The sequence below is a fragment of the Phragmites australis genome, chromosome 8, assembly GCF_958298935.1.
Source record: "Phragmites australis chromosome 8, lpPhrAust1.1, whole genome shotgun sequence".
In the NCBI taxonomy this organism is placed as follows: Eukaryota; Viridiplantae; Streptophyta; class Magnoliopsida; order Poales; family Poaceae; genus Phragmites; species Phragmites australis.
In genome coordinates, this window is record NC_084928.1 from 26,340,578 (window position 1) to 26,354,027 (window position 13,450).

General features: G+C 43.0%; 1 protein-coding gene across 1 annotated transcript; it reads right to left on the bottom strand.

Annotated features, from left to right (window-relative positions):
• Nucleotides 1–974: 974 nt before the first annotated feature.
• On the bottom strand, nt 975–2,358 carry LOC133925918 (peroxidase P7-like). The gene is made up of 3 exons (XM_062371659.1): nt 2,117–2,358; nt 1,826–2,017; nt 975–1,714 (listed from the first exon to the last, which is right to left on the bottom strand). The coding sequence occupies exons 1-3, from the start codon at nt 2,333–2,335 to the stop codon at nt 1,163–1,165; spliced, it is 963 nt and encodes a 320-aa protein (XP_062227643.1). The 5' UTR covers nt 2,336–2,358; the 3' UTR covers nt 975–1,162.
• Nucleotides 2,359–13,450: the final 11,092 nt, after the last annotated feature.

Genomic DNA, 13,450 nt, shown 5'->3' on the forward strand with positions numbered 1-13,450 from the left:
TGTTGTATCATGATATGCCGGTACGAGTTAACTCTAGAATTGCTCAAACACGGTCCTCGGCACATCGTGTCGTCGTCGTGCCGTGTCGGCCCAAGTACAGCCCTGCTCCATGTCGTTTGACAATACTTGCATATTTATGTCTACCATCTCACACTTGTGTCTCTCGTCCTCACACATCTCTCTCATGCTTTATGTCACCTGACAATACTTACATATTTATCTCTTACTATCTCACACATGTTTCTCTCATACTTACAGATTTATCTCTTACTATCAGTCACCAAACAAACATGACCTTATTGTCTCACGCTTTGTAACAGAGAGATTAGAACATAAATACAGAAAAATAATTATGTAGATTGTGTCGTACCTTTTTCGTGTCGTGCCGGCACGCTCATCATGCCAAGATCATAGACATAGCATGGCCCTCGTGTTTGTGCCGTGCCGATTCAACCCAAAATATTTCGTACCGTACTATCCAAAACATCATACTATGGGCGGCCTAAAAATGATACGGCTCAAGTCCCAACTCTACTAAAGCCTATGGAGAAGAGACAAAAACATGACGTTCTACACCTTGGGGAGTATATAGCCTCTTCATGCCATTCTTTATTTGTCAGCCGCTTGGAAACAAGACGAATCTCCACCGTCCGATCTAGATTAGCCGTCGAAGAGTCTTTCTCCACCTCAGGCCTCTATCTTCCTCGTGCTGCCCTTCTCCCTCTTTCTCCCTATACAGTTGTGCTCGCTCACGCCCCGTCCTCCTCCTCCCTTCACACAACATTATGGTAGATTCTATGGTCAAATTATGGTATATTCTATGGAAATCACACCACATGTCAGCGTTTCGTCTTGCAGTGAAGCTTTCTAGGTATGACGCGCTTTGGCGTTTTGCTATCTCTACGGACTCAAGTTGCTGTGAGTAACGAATAATTTGGACAGGAAAGAAGTATATGATACGACAAAGCTTCTGTATTCTGTATCCTTGCATTTTTGACATACAGAATGTCTTATTACATTTTTGTGGTTCCACTCCCAGTAACTTAGCAAACAAGTGTAGTACGTACATTTGGAATTCCTTTCATGTAAATATGACCAACAGTACACCTTGGTTCCCAAGGCTTCGATGATCAGTAAGTACGCTCGTGTCGTTCACCCTTGACTAGTTGACCTTCCTGCAGTTGAGCCTGACCTCCGTCGGCGTCCCGGACGACGGCAGCAGGTTGCCCATCTTTACCATCGCCGACACGAAGTCGGCGGCGAACTGCGCCGCGTTGGTGCTGTACTGCCCCACCAGCGCGTCCTGCGAGCCGCCGTTGAAGAGCTCCTGGTCCGAGTGCAGCAGCCCCCGCTGCGCGACCAGGTTCTGATAGTAGGCGTTGTCGAACCCGTCGGGGGTCTGCACGTCGAACGGGGCCAGGTTGCTGTCGCCGCCCGACCGCGGGCACGTCTGCTGCCGCTGCGCCGCGAAGGCGGCGTCGATGTTGCGCTCGTTGTAGATGCGGTTGCGGAAGAACTGGCACTGCGACCGGCCGATGGTGTGCGCACCCGACAGCGCCGTCATGTCGCGCGGGGACAGGTTCTTGTTGCCGAACATCCTGATGAGCGTCGCGAGGCTGGACCCCGGGCCCGGCAGGTTGGCGTTGGCCGCGCTCTGGCTCGCCGTGCGCGAGTCCTTGCGGCCCAGCGGCACGCTCCACGTCGGGCCTCCCAGCTGCATGCACAACCCGAGTCAGCCACTAGTCCACTAGTGGAAGCACGATCGAGTAACTTTTTTTTCACGGGTCAGTCTACGTGCTGATGTCGCGAGGCTGTAGGTACTAACCAGGCTGACTCCGTCACGAGCGGCGAGCGCGAGGATGTCGGCGCAGGAGACGGTCGCCTTGCAGGAGGCCTCCACCTGCGTCTTGATGGCGTCGATCACCTCGAACCCACGGACCGAGTTGGCGTTCGGGCCGGCGCCCTTCTCCCCAGTGAAGGACGACGTGTCGTCCAGGAGGATCGAGCCGTCGCATCCCTGGCGACAAAACAAAACAGAGTGTGACGCGTCAGCAGTCAGCACACATATTTGCTGGAACAGTGCCGTACAGAGCAGCAAAGAGCAACGCTTGCTCACATTGACGAAGCAGTCGTGGAAGAACATGCGGAGGATGGAGGCGCCCATCCTCTTCTCCGTCTGCACGGCCGAAGCCATCCCCTGCCGCACGATGGTGGCCAGGTTCGGGCACGTCGTGGAGTAGAAGTTTGGCGACAGCTGCTGAGCCGCGGCGCCGCCGAGAACGGCGAGGACGACGGCGAGAGCGAGGAAGGTCGTCGGCGTGGTGAAGGTGGCCATGGCTGATGACAACGCAAGACTGCAAGCTCGACCGATGAGACGAGATGCAGGAGGTGGCCTCCAATTTATAGTGCTTGTGCTCGTGCTCACGCGTAGCTAGGCTACTTCCGTGCATGCATGGATGTTGGTCGTGCATGCGTAAAATACAAAAATCTTGGCCAAAGTCTGTATCTATCCATAGCAGGATTTGGTTGACTAGTAATTTGATCCAGCACGCATGGGCCAGGCTGGGCACGTCGGTAACGAACGCATGGGTCCGTCGCTCCTGTCTCTGCTGAATTATTGCATGCTTTTGTTCGTATTTTCGTCAGAATATTATATTTTGAAGCCATGGAATTGTTTATGCGTGGACGAGTCCACCAGGGATACTCCTCTGAGATGGCGCACGAGAGGAAGTTTCGCTGACTCGAGACATCACACAAGCAGCAAATGGACTGGATGTCTGAATGTTACAACTACAGTTTAAGCAGTACGCTGCTGTTCTACTCCAAAGAATAAAAAAAGGAGTAAGCTTCTACCTATATGGTCTAAATTGGCGCATCTATTAGCTCTAACTATATGAAAATATAGTTTGTAGGCCCTTGGATTAACATGAACCACCTCGATCAACAAGTAGTTGTAGGTTTGGTCTAAGCGTTTAGGATGGTGATTGAAAAATAAATTAATTTCTAGCACATGAAAATAGCGAAACTGTAAGTTTATAACTAGAATAGGACGCCAGAGTATAGAACCTTGGAACTTTTAAATTGTAGGAAAATCGTCAAATTCCAGTAGTGCCCTGTGCTTCAGTGAGCAAGAATATTGGGACTGCAACATTTCAGCGTATATTAGCTCCAACTATATCAACATAATATTTTGTAACCATAATTAATAAAGTGAAGATCTGGTGGCAGGAAAATCTTTGAACTCCAGCAGCGACTAGCTACAGCATATAGCCATCGCCTTTCACGCGCCGTTTGCATGAGTGTGTCACTGTGACAATTAGACGCTGAGGACCAGAGCTGTTCAAATGGGCAGCCTGGCCCGGCCCGGCATGGGCCCGGCGAGCATGGCTCATTTAGATATGATTTATTTAGGCCAGTTAGCTAAGCGGGTTGTGTTGTTCTAGCCCACATGTAGAGCATTCGGTTCAGGTATGATCTGCATAAAGTCGGACCGAGTTGTGCTGGCCTGATAGTTTTATTGGCCTGTTAGCCCATTAAAATCATGAAAAATTGAGGTCGCTAGGAATCAAACCGAAGATATCATGCATTTAGGTTAGGTGCATTATCACTGCACTACAGAGTTATGTTGGTATTAAAACTAAATAAAATATATAAGATCTTTAAGAAATAGAAAAATTTAAACAAGTCATATCGTGTTGATCCAACGTGCCACGGTTACAGTCTAGACACAACCCAATTATCATGCCATACTGATCCGACCTATTTATTATCCCACCGTATTATGTCTAGACCGAACTAAAATAGCCGTATCTCATGACAGGCCCGAAATAGCCGTGTCCTCTTGACCAGCCTTAGTGAGTACAAAGAAACCGTTCAGGATAAGGTTTGGGATAAGATGATCGTACTGTATGAAACCAGTACTCCTATTTCGCAGTGGCCATGCTGATCGATACTGGTAAAAAATCAATCGCTTTCGTTAAGCAGTAGGAAATTGGAAGCGTGCGTCTCACTATCACCCACTTGATGGAAATTTCAGTCCTGCAAGGACCACGAGCTAACCGGTGTCAGCGCCGCTTCTTGTCTCATAAGTACTCCTTAACCGAAAGCAACACTAATTTAGTAATACTGTAACAAAACTACTCATCCAAACTAGTTTATTAGTATCATCTAGGTCATAACCGATACTGACAAAATATCAGTACCAGTTCGTAACATTTCGTATTAATGATTGAGTTAGATTGAATCGGCGCTGCTACTGAGTGACACTGATACTTCAGTAACGGTTGGTAACCATGAGCCGACACTGATATTCAGTATTAATAACAGTTCGTGTTATGGGGTGACACTAATAAATGCATAGTATATAAGAGGCGCCTTCTTCTCTCTCAAGATCGAACAGAATAGAGATGAGCTATGTTCTGCTTGGCTCCCACCATTTGTGCCCAACCCTTCACTTAGAGATTTTAAAATTTGAAGGAATCTACGTACCAAAAGTACTCCAAAGTTAATAAGATTATCTATATTTTATTTTTATTTAGATTTATTTGCTAAATTACTCTAGATTTAAAAGTATGTGATTGCTCCATGGTAATGAATTTTGGAAGGAGCTAGAGCTCCAATTAAGCTCTAATTGAGTAAAAATTACAATTTTCTCGTCATAGAACATATAGAAATGATCTACTTTTCATTTGCGGTTAGATTTATTTGCTCAGTTGCTCAAGATTTGAAAGTATGTGATTATGCAATGGTGACATAGATCTCTAATTTTCTAGTAGTGATTAAGAAAAAAATAAAATCACCTCTGAATAGATTAAAACCTAGCTCCAATTTCTAGTAGTGAATTAGAACAAAGATTTATAAGACCTCTAAATAGATCAACATATTGAATATAAATATTATGTTGTAAGGATGGAATATCCACCCACTAGTCATAAGTAGACGTGGCAGAATTTAGAAGGTAGGTCCTTCAACGCGGGGCAAGTGTCGAAAGGTGATGGGCCATCTAACATGGAGCAATCAAAATACAAGGTAATTCAATAAATTTCATATACATTTTGAAATATTGCATAGTTATTAGTTCAATGGTTTTTCAATGATGGCTAAAACGTAATGTTAATCATAAATTCACAGATGGACCGAACATGGATGTACAAGGTTGACCGTCGCGGCCCAGAGTTCTTTCATAGTGTGGAGGCTTTTTTGAGGGTTATCATGGCATACAAGTAGCTAAAAAATAAGTATGATGATCACTATATATGTTGTCCATGTGTTGATTGCAAGAATGAGAAACAGTTCTCAGGTATAGAGTAGATCTATGCACGCTTGTTTTATAGGGATTTCAAGCTTGGCTATATCCGCTGGACCGAGCACGGTGAACATGAGGAGGTTGTGCATGAAGAGCAGTCCACAGTCGAACAAGATGGAGACAACGGTATGACGGCTGACGAAGACATTGATATGTCAGTGTTCGAAGATACTTTTATTAGCAACGACGATGATGACCTAGACAAAATATTGCACAATACGAGGGGAGACTTTGCCAGTGATAGGAAACATGAAAAGTTATAGCGCATGATAGAAGACTATAAAATACCGATGTTTCCAGGCTATAAGCAAGACACAACAAGTTGTATGTTGTGCTTACATTGCTGCTAATGAAATCTAGCAATGGTTGGTCTGATAAGTACTTCAAAGAGTTGTTATGATTCTTGAGGAACTTGCTTCTAGAGGGCAACAAGTTGCTTAAAAATATGTACCACGCCTAGCAGATTGTCTGAACGTTAGGGTTGAAAGTAGAGAAAATACATGCATGTTGAAACGACTGCATGCTGTATCTCAACAGGGATGCAGATATGGAAGCGTGTCGCATTTGCGGTGCATTACGGTACAAGCGCAACATTGATGATAGCGATGACATAGGGGAGAAGAGTAAGGATAAAATAACCCCTGCTAAGATGGTTTGGTATTTTCCTATAATATCTTCTTTGTAGCGATTGTTTGCCAACAAAACTAATACCGAGTTGATGTCATGGCATGCTGAATGACGTGAGAAAGATGAAATACTTAAACACCATGCTGATGAAATGCAATGGAGGAACTTCGATACAAAATACAATAAATTCAAAGCTGAAGTGAGGAATATAAGGTTCAGGTTGAGTACGGATGGGATGAATCATTTCGGCAACATGAGCAATAGTCATAGCACTTGGTCCATGACTATGTATCTACAACCTTCCATCTTGGTTGTATATGGAACAGAAGTTCCTTATGATGCCTTTGCTAATTAGTGGGTTGACTCAACTTAGCAACAATATCGATGTGTATCTCCAACCATTGCTTGAAGATCTCCTTGTACTATAGAAAGATGACGTACGAGTGTGGGGTGGATACAAACATGAGCATTTCACCCTACACGCAATGTTGTTCGTAACGATCCAAGATTGGTATGCTCTTGCTAACCTATAGGGATAGACTTTAAAAGGCTACAATACATGTGTATGGTGCTTAGATGAAACAGGGTGTTGTGGCTGAAGAACTGTAAGTCTAAATGGGTTACCATAGGTTTCTACGCCCAAATCACCCATATCGTAGGAATAAAAGAGCTTTTGACAAGACAGTGGAGACTCATCAAGCTCCGAAGGTTCACACTGGGGAAGAGGTATATAAGATGGTGAATCATAGAGTTGTCCTTGGAAAGGGGGAAAGCTTTACAAAATTCCAAGCTAAAAAATTTGCTGCTATGTTTAAAAAGAGATTATTTTTTTGAACCTACCTTATTGGAAATACTTGATGGTCTGACATGCAATCAACGTCATGCATGTGGAGAAAAATGGGTTTGACAACTTGATTGGTACCTTACTAGACATACGGGGCAAAACAAAATATACAGTAATGCACGGTTGGACCTGGAAGATATGAAGCTAAGGAAAATTCTGCATCGTAAAATCCTAAGCAATGGGGTAAACAAACTTCCCGCAGCTTGCTACACCCTGAGCAAGGAAGAGTAGATCAGCCTATGCAGTTGCTTGCATGGAATCAAAGTTCCGATCGATTACTCCTCCAACGTAAAGATATTAGTGAACATGAAAACTTTAAAGTTAGTTGGCATGAAGTCCCATGATTATCACATGATGATGATATAGTTGGCTGCTACTGCAATTAGAGGTATTCTGCCGGATAAGGTTCAAGGTCTAATCATAAAATTGTGTTTGTTTTTCAATGCAATTTCATAGAAGGCCATTGATCCGAGCAAACTAACAAAGCTGTAGGAAGATATGGTCCATATTATATACTAGCTTGAGAGTATTTTGCCTCCATCATTTTTGACATAATGCTCCATCTCATTGTTCACATCGTGCATCAGATAAAGTACCTTAGCCTCATGTTTCTGCATCAGATGTATCCTTTCGAAAGGTTTATGTCAATTCTAAAGAAATATGTTCGTAATCGAGATTGGCCGAAAGGTTGCATGGTCCAAGGCTAGGGAACGAAGAAGGTCATTGAGTTCACTATCGATTACATGGATATGAAAGCAATTGGTAAGCCTGTATCTCGCTATGAGGGAAGTCTAAAGGGGAAAGGGATGCTAGGTCATAATATATTCCATACTGACGATTATGTTTCATTCACCTAAGCAAATTTTGCAGTTTTGCAACAATCTGTTATAGTGGACCCGTATGTCAATATGCACATGTAAATGCTATGGTCCACAAATCTAATAAAGTCAGATGATTGGATCACAAGAGAGCACAAATGTAATTTTAGCAGTTGGTTACATAGACACATGATGGATAAAGAAACATATGATGCACTGTTGGAAATGTTGTCTAATGGACCGTCAATTATAATTCATACATACAAAGCATACGACATTAACAGCTATACATTTTATATGAGAGCACAAGACAACAAGAGCAAAAACCAAAATAGCGGTATCCGTATTGATGCCTACGACCGCAATGACAATTGGGAGATCTACTATGGATTCATAGAGGAGATTTGAGAGCTTCAATATGGAAAATAGTTGAAGATCCCCTTGTTCCGGTGCCAATAGGTCAGACTCCTAGGTGGAGTGAATATTGACAAGTACGGTATGACTATCGTCAACCTCAAACTCGTCAGATACAGAGAAGAATCATTCATGTTTTCCAAAGATGTTACACACGTCTTCTATATAAAGGATATGGACCTAGCTAACAAGGAGGAGCGCTAAGTGGTTCTTCAAGGAAAAAGAAAGATTGTCGGTGTTGAAGATGTCATCGACGGGGAAGACTACAATCAATTTAGTGACCTGCCTCCTTTCGGAGAGAATGTCAACGAGGAAGCAGCTTTGATGTAATAATTAATTCAGGATTAGCTATAATTTGTATCAAGGATATATATTAAGTAAGAATATGCTTTAATTTGTAATAAGTAAAAAGTTCATTGCTATAATTTATACTTCAATTTTTATTAAACATATAGTGCTAGCTGTGGTTCTAGGAATAAACTGGCACTAATAGTCCTAGCATCAGTGCCGATTCTGGTCTATAATCGATATTGATGCTTATATCAATGCCGGTTGTAGATCACAGTCGGTATTGATGTGTTATCCCTATATATCTCAACACCCACTGCCACCAGCCTCCTACATTGATCTCCCAAAGCCGCCGCCCTCCACCCTGCCATCGCCACCATTGCGCCTCTCGGACTCCGCTATCAGCTTCCTCGATGCCCTCCCTGTCTGCCTCCTCGATGCGTTGCCTCCCCTACACATTGCCTCCCCAACTGCCTTGCGGACACGCCGCTATCAACGATCACCTCGCTGACGCGCCTCTAGACTTGCTTGACACAATGCCTCCCCAACACACCGCCTCACCGATGCACTACCTCCCCACGCTCCCTCCTTAATGCTTTGCCTCCTCAACTGCCTCACCAACGCGTTGCCTCACTAATAGGTCGCCGCCCCCATACTTCCTCATCAATGCATTGCCTCCCCGACCTTCTCCCAACCCATTGCCTCCCTGATCGCCTTGCGGACATGCCACCATCAATGATTGCCTCACAAACACGCCTCTCGACCTACCTGACACGACACCTCCCCGACATGCCGCCTTGACACATCGCTGTGTGACACGCTACTTCCCCACGCCATTGTGCTCCCCTTCACCGTTGCGTCGCCCTTCCCCTCTCCATCACCCTGTAGCTCCTCACTCTACTTAGATCGATAATTTCAGGACAAGATTCAAATACCGGCTATGTCAATGATTAAGACAAACCGTGTTAGAAAAGAATGAGATAACAAGTTTGTGGTGATAAAAATATGATTTCCATGTGATATTTCAATAGTATGTGTGTTTGGCCAACCTTCTAACCGCACATACCTGGCCTCATTTGTTTCTTTTGGCAAAGATCACTGATGCACTGAACAGTCCTGCATTTCCCATCTTTTTTAATTTCCTTTGTCAAGTGAACATTTCCCATCTTTTTTAATTCTGCAGTATGAGGTACCACTTGAATTCAAATTGTTTTTTCTAAGCAATTAAAGGCCTACATTACTACAATCGATGGGATAAAAATAGTCATGATGCATTCAGATGGTTGTATGATGAAAATATACTTGCCAATTTATGCATAAAATGAGCTCCCAAAGGGAATCAATGATAAATCTAGATGAAAGTAGATGAAAGGAGTCTTTTATGGATTTATTACGATATTAGTGGAAATGATGAAGGTGAAAGATAGTGAATGTATACTCTGCACTACAATCTCCTCTATCAGTAGTTTACAAAATATAAAGTTATGTTAACTAAATTTGATATCCTAACTAGTTGATGCTTGCTTAGTTTTGTGTGCACATTGAACATATAATTGTGTCAAATGCATATGCTAAAACTCTCCCCTTCATTTTCGCTTGCTGCTATTGGTTTAGAGTTCTGGTCAAATATTTAATCTTTGTATTTAATCAGTACATTTCGATATGCTATTAGTTTAAGTTGAAAGTGAAATGCCTCAGGCACGTACAAAATCAAGTAGCATTATGTTAGTTCCTGCAAGAAATTTGAATAGATATAATTTTGATGTAGGAATGGCATGTACAAAATCAAGTCACCACCCACGGATGTGCCCCCCGATACAAGGCCCCTGCTCTGACCAGGATCTAGCCTCGGATGATGCTTCGGAGCGAAATGTTAGCCCGAGTGTATACCTCAACTTGAATCAACCTGACAATGATGCTCCAGAGTGAAGCGGTAGCCTGGTCACTGATGATGCGCTGGGTCAGTCGTCTGAAGAACTGAGGCATGGCCAAGGTCCCAACAAGATGCCTGAGGGATGTTTTGTCATCACGGAGGTCAATTCAGCCGAGAAGCCCATAAAACCTTTAGATGTACTCAAGCTGTTCAAAATAGCATGCGGGTATCTCGTAAGGGATCACGTCGCAATCACTTATAGAACTTGGAGAGGCAAACGAGGTGACAAGTGGGCGGTTTCCAATAGCATCAAGGAATTTATGTGGGGCATGTTGTCGCAAAAGTTTGAGTACCCTGAAGGACGCAACATGACCATAGCGAAGCATCAGACCATGGTCATAATGGGCAGGATTTTAAAGAATTTTAAGGGTAAATTGTACCGAGATTATGTGGATGATTGTACAGGGGCATATTGTCGCAAAAGTTTGAGTACCCTGGGATGATTATCCGATGGTGAAAGATTTTTGGAATGATTTCTTTAAATACAGGGATTTAGAGGAAGCAAAAAAGATAAGTGAAGCAAACAAGGCCAACTCCAAGAAGAATTTATACCCCCACAGAACCGACTCGCGTGGGTACGTGAGGAAACTTGATGAGTGGGAGAAGATGGAAGAAGACATAACCAAAAGCAGTGTCACACTTGTGATGGCTGAGTGGATTCCACGAGCGAAGAACTACTTGTTTGGGAGAGGGGTCACTCTTGCGACTGATGGAAGTTTATGCTTCAAAAGCGAACGAGAACAGGAAGTCACGCAGAAGATTAGAGATGCCCACATCCAATGTTCCTAGGGCTCTTTCTAAGCAGATAAGGAGAACGACGAGCTAACCTTGGCAATAGAAAACAAGGAGCACACTGGTCTCACACGAGGCAAAGGTTTGAGACCTTGGAAAGCTGGATTCGAACAAAATGCTGACACTAACAAAAAATGAAGGAAAGAAAATATGTCAGAAGTGATGGCCCTTATAAAAGAAGAACTTGCAGAGGAGAGATAGATGACATACTCCAAAATAGCAGCAGCTAGTCAACAATCCAGGTAGGAGAAGTTAGTAATCATAGATAATGCTTTGATGATGAGCCCTGGTGATCCTTGGAGCAGCTGCGCATCGATGGGGTTTCTAGGAGAAACCTTAATCCGTCATCCCGTGGATGACATCACAGAAAGCACACTGTGCAAGCTTATCATGCCCACCTTGGATGTTCCTACCACGGTGGCTAGGAGGCTGGCTGAGCAATGCATGGAAGGGACTCTCTTCAACGGCCACACGATACTACTAGGATATGCCAGAGTACACGTGGATAGCGTAATACATGCGTACTATAAAAGTAAGCTAGATTACCTTGGAGAGGCAGGGGAAACGAGGCTCTCAAAAAATGTAGGTCATTATGTTCTGTGGCGCAAGCGCAACATAATGTTTGGTGAAGGCACGGACGAGTCTGGGTCTAGTTTGGAGTCATCGGAACAGAAGATCTTCACCTTCTCTGTCGTCACCTCCACAGCCACCAACAAGATCTCCACCTCCTCTATCGTCGCCTCCATATCCACCACCAGTATCACCTGCACAATCTTAGAAGTCAATTTCATGTAAGAAATCAGCTTCATCACAGCATTGGCCTCATCACAGGAGCGAGCACCAGCTAAGAAGCGACCAACAACATCTAAGAAGCTAGCATCTCCTCTACCTTATGATTAAACTGATGAGGAAATCAGAAGGGAAGTGAATATCAGTGTCATTGCACACCTAAAACGTACTAAGCCTGAGAAGAGTGCTATCGATCCAGCAACAGCAGCCAAGTTTCTCTGGAATTTGGCCAAACCTGTGGACCCACCACTAAAATCTAACTACACACACATCATGGGTCAAAAGTAGTTGAGGAAGGCGTCGTGCAAGGAGGTAAAAAAATAAAGAGCACTACAACAATAGGAAGAATTAGAATAAAACTTTCTTTATGATGCTAGAATCACAAAAGAAGAACTTGATAACGAGTCCAAGGTTGAAAAAGTAAAAAATTGATAGCAATTTATGCTTGGTGAACCACTGGTCGAGTCCCTGTCAGAGCTAACAACCCAAATGCGAAGATTCCAAGCGTGATATATGAAACAGTCAAAGGCCGGTAGAGAAATGTTCGTGTTCAAACACGATCATAGTGATTTCCTCCATGAGAACAGCGAAGTATGGATTCATTTATGATGAAATGTATCAACTATACCAGCAAGATGCGCACGACGTTCAACTTATAAGTTTGTGGACTCTATAAGTATCTTATATGTATAATTCATAGTATATATTCTTGTACCATTAGACTGAATATCTTAACTTCTTGTGTATGTAGAATGGAGATACATACATGTGGTCAAAAGAGCATCACTAAAGTATAATTTCTCGACCCAATGAAAATAAACTAGACGATGGTCACCACCCAACCACAAGAAGGCGAGGACTATGCACTTGATTTTATTCGTACGTACCAATTAAAGAGATACATATTTTTACCTTACAACTTTGGGTATGTGTTTATGTCTATGTTTGTTCTACTCTTTTTTAGCACCACGATGTTAGAACTTAGGACTAATTACCTATGATGACATATGTGTAGTTTTCACTAGGCCCTCTTTGTCATCCAGATTGACCTTAGCAATATCATTGTCCTCGATGCGAGAAGAAATCCAGTAGATGAATACCAATCTATCATAGACTTGCTACAAAGATAAATAAATCATTTCATTAATGCTTTAGTAAACTTTAAATTGATTGAATTTAAATCTAGTTACAGTCAATAATCATACACATACAGGGTGTACGTGCGCTACGTCAAGAGGAATGGATGTCACTTTCTGTACCAGAAGGAATGGAAAGTCGTAACCAATTTTCCTTGTAGGTTTCAGGTCCAGGGTAACAATTTATGTGGCTACTATGTATGTGACTTTATGCATGGATTCATCGAAAACAATTAAAGTAGCATTACCAATGCTGAGGTAAGTGGTATATATATTGATGATTAATTTTCAGCTCCTACGTACTCGTGTTCAAATATATTGATTTTTTCAATTTTGGTAATTGTAGGAACTCGAGCTAGAAACATGTATCCTCATGCCATAGAGAATTATCGCACTTCAGGAACAACTCTGCGAGTTCATCAATGACAAAGTCATTCTAGAGTCCGGCCAGTACCATGTTTTCAAATGGTGCTGTTCGGAAGCTGTCCCTTCACCTAGCCCGTG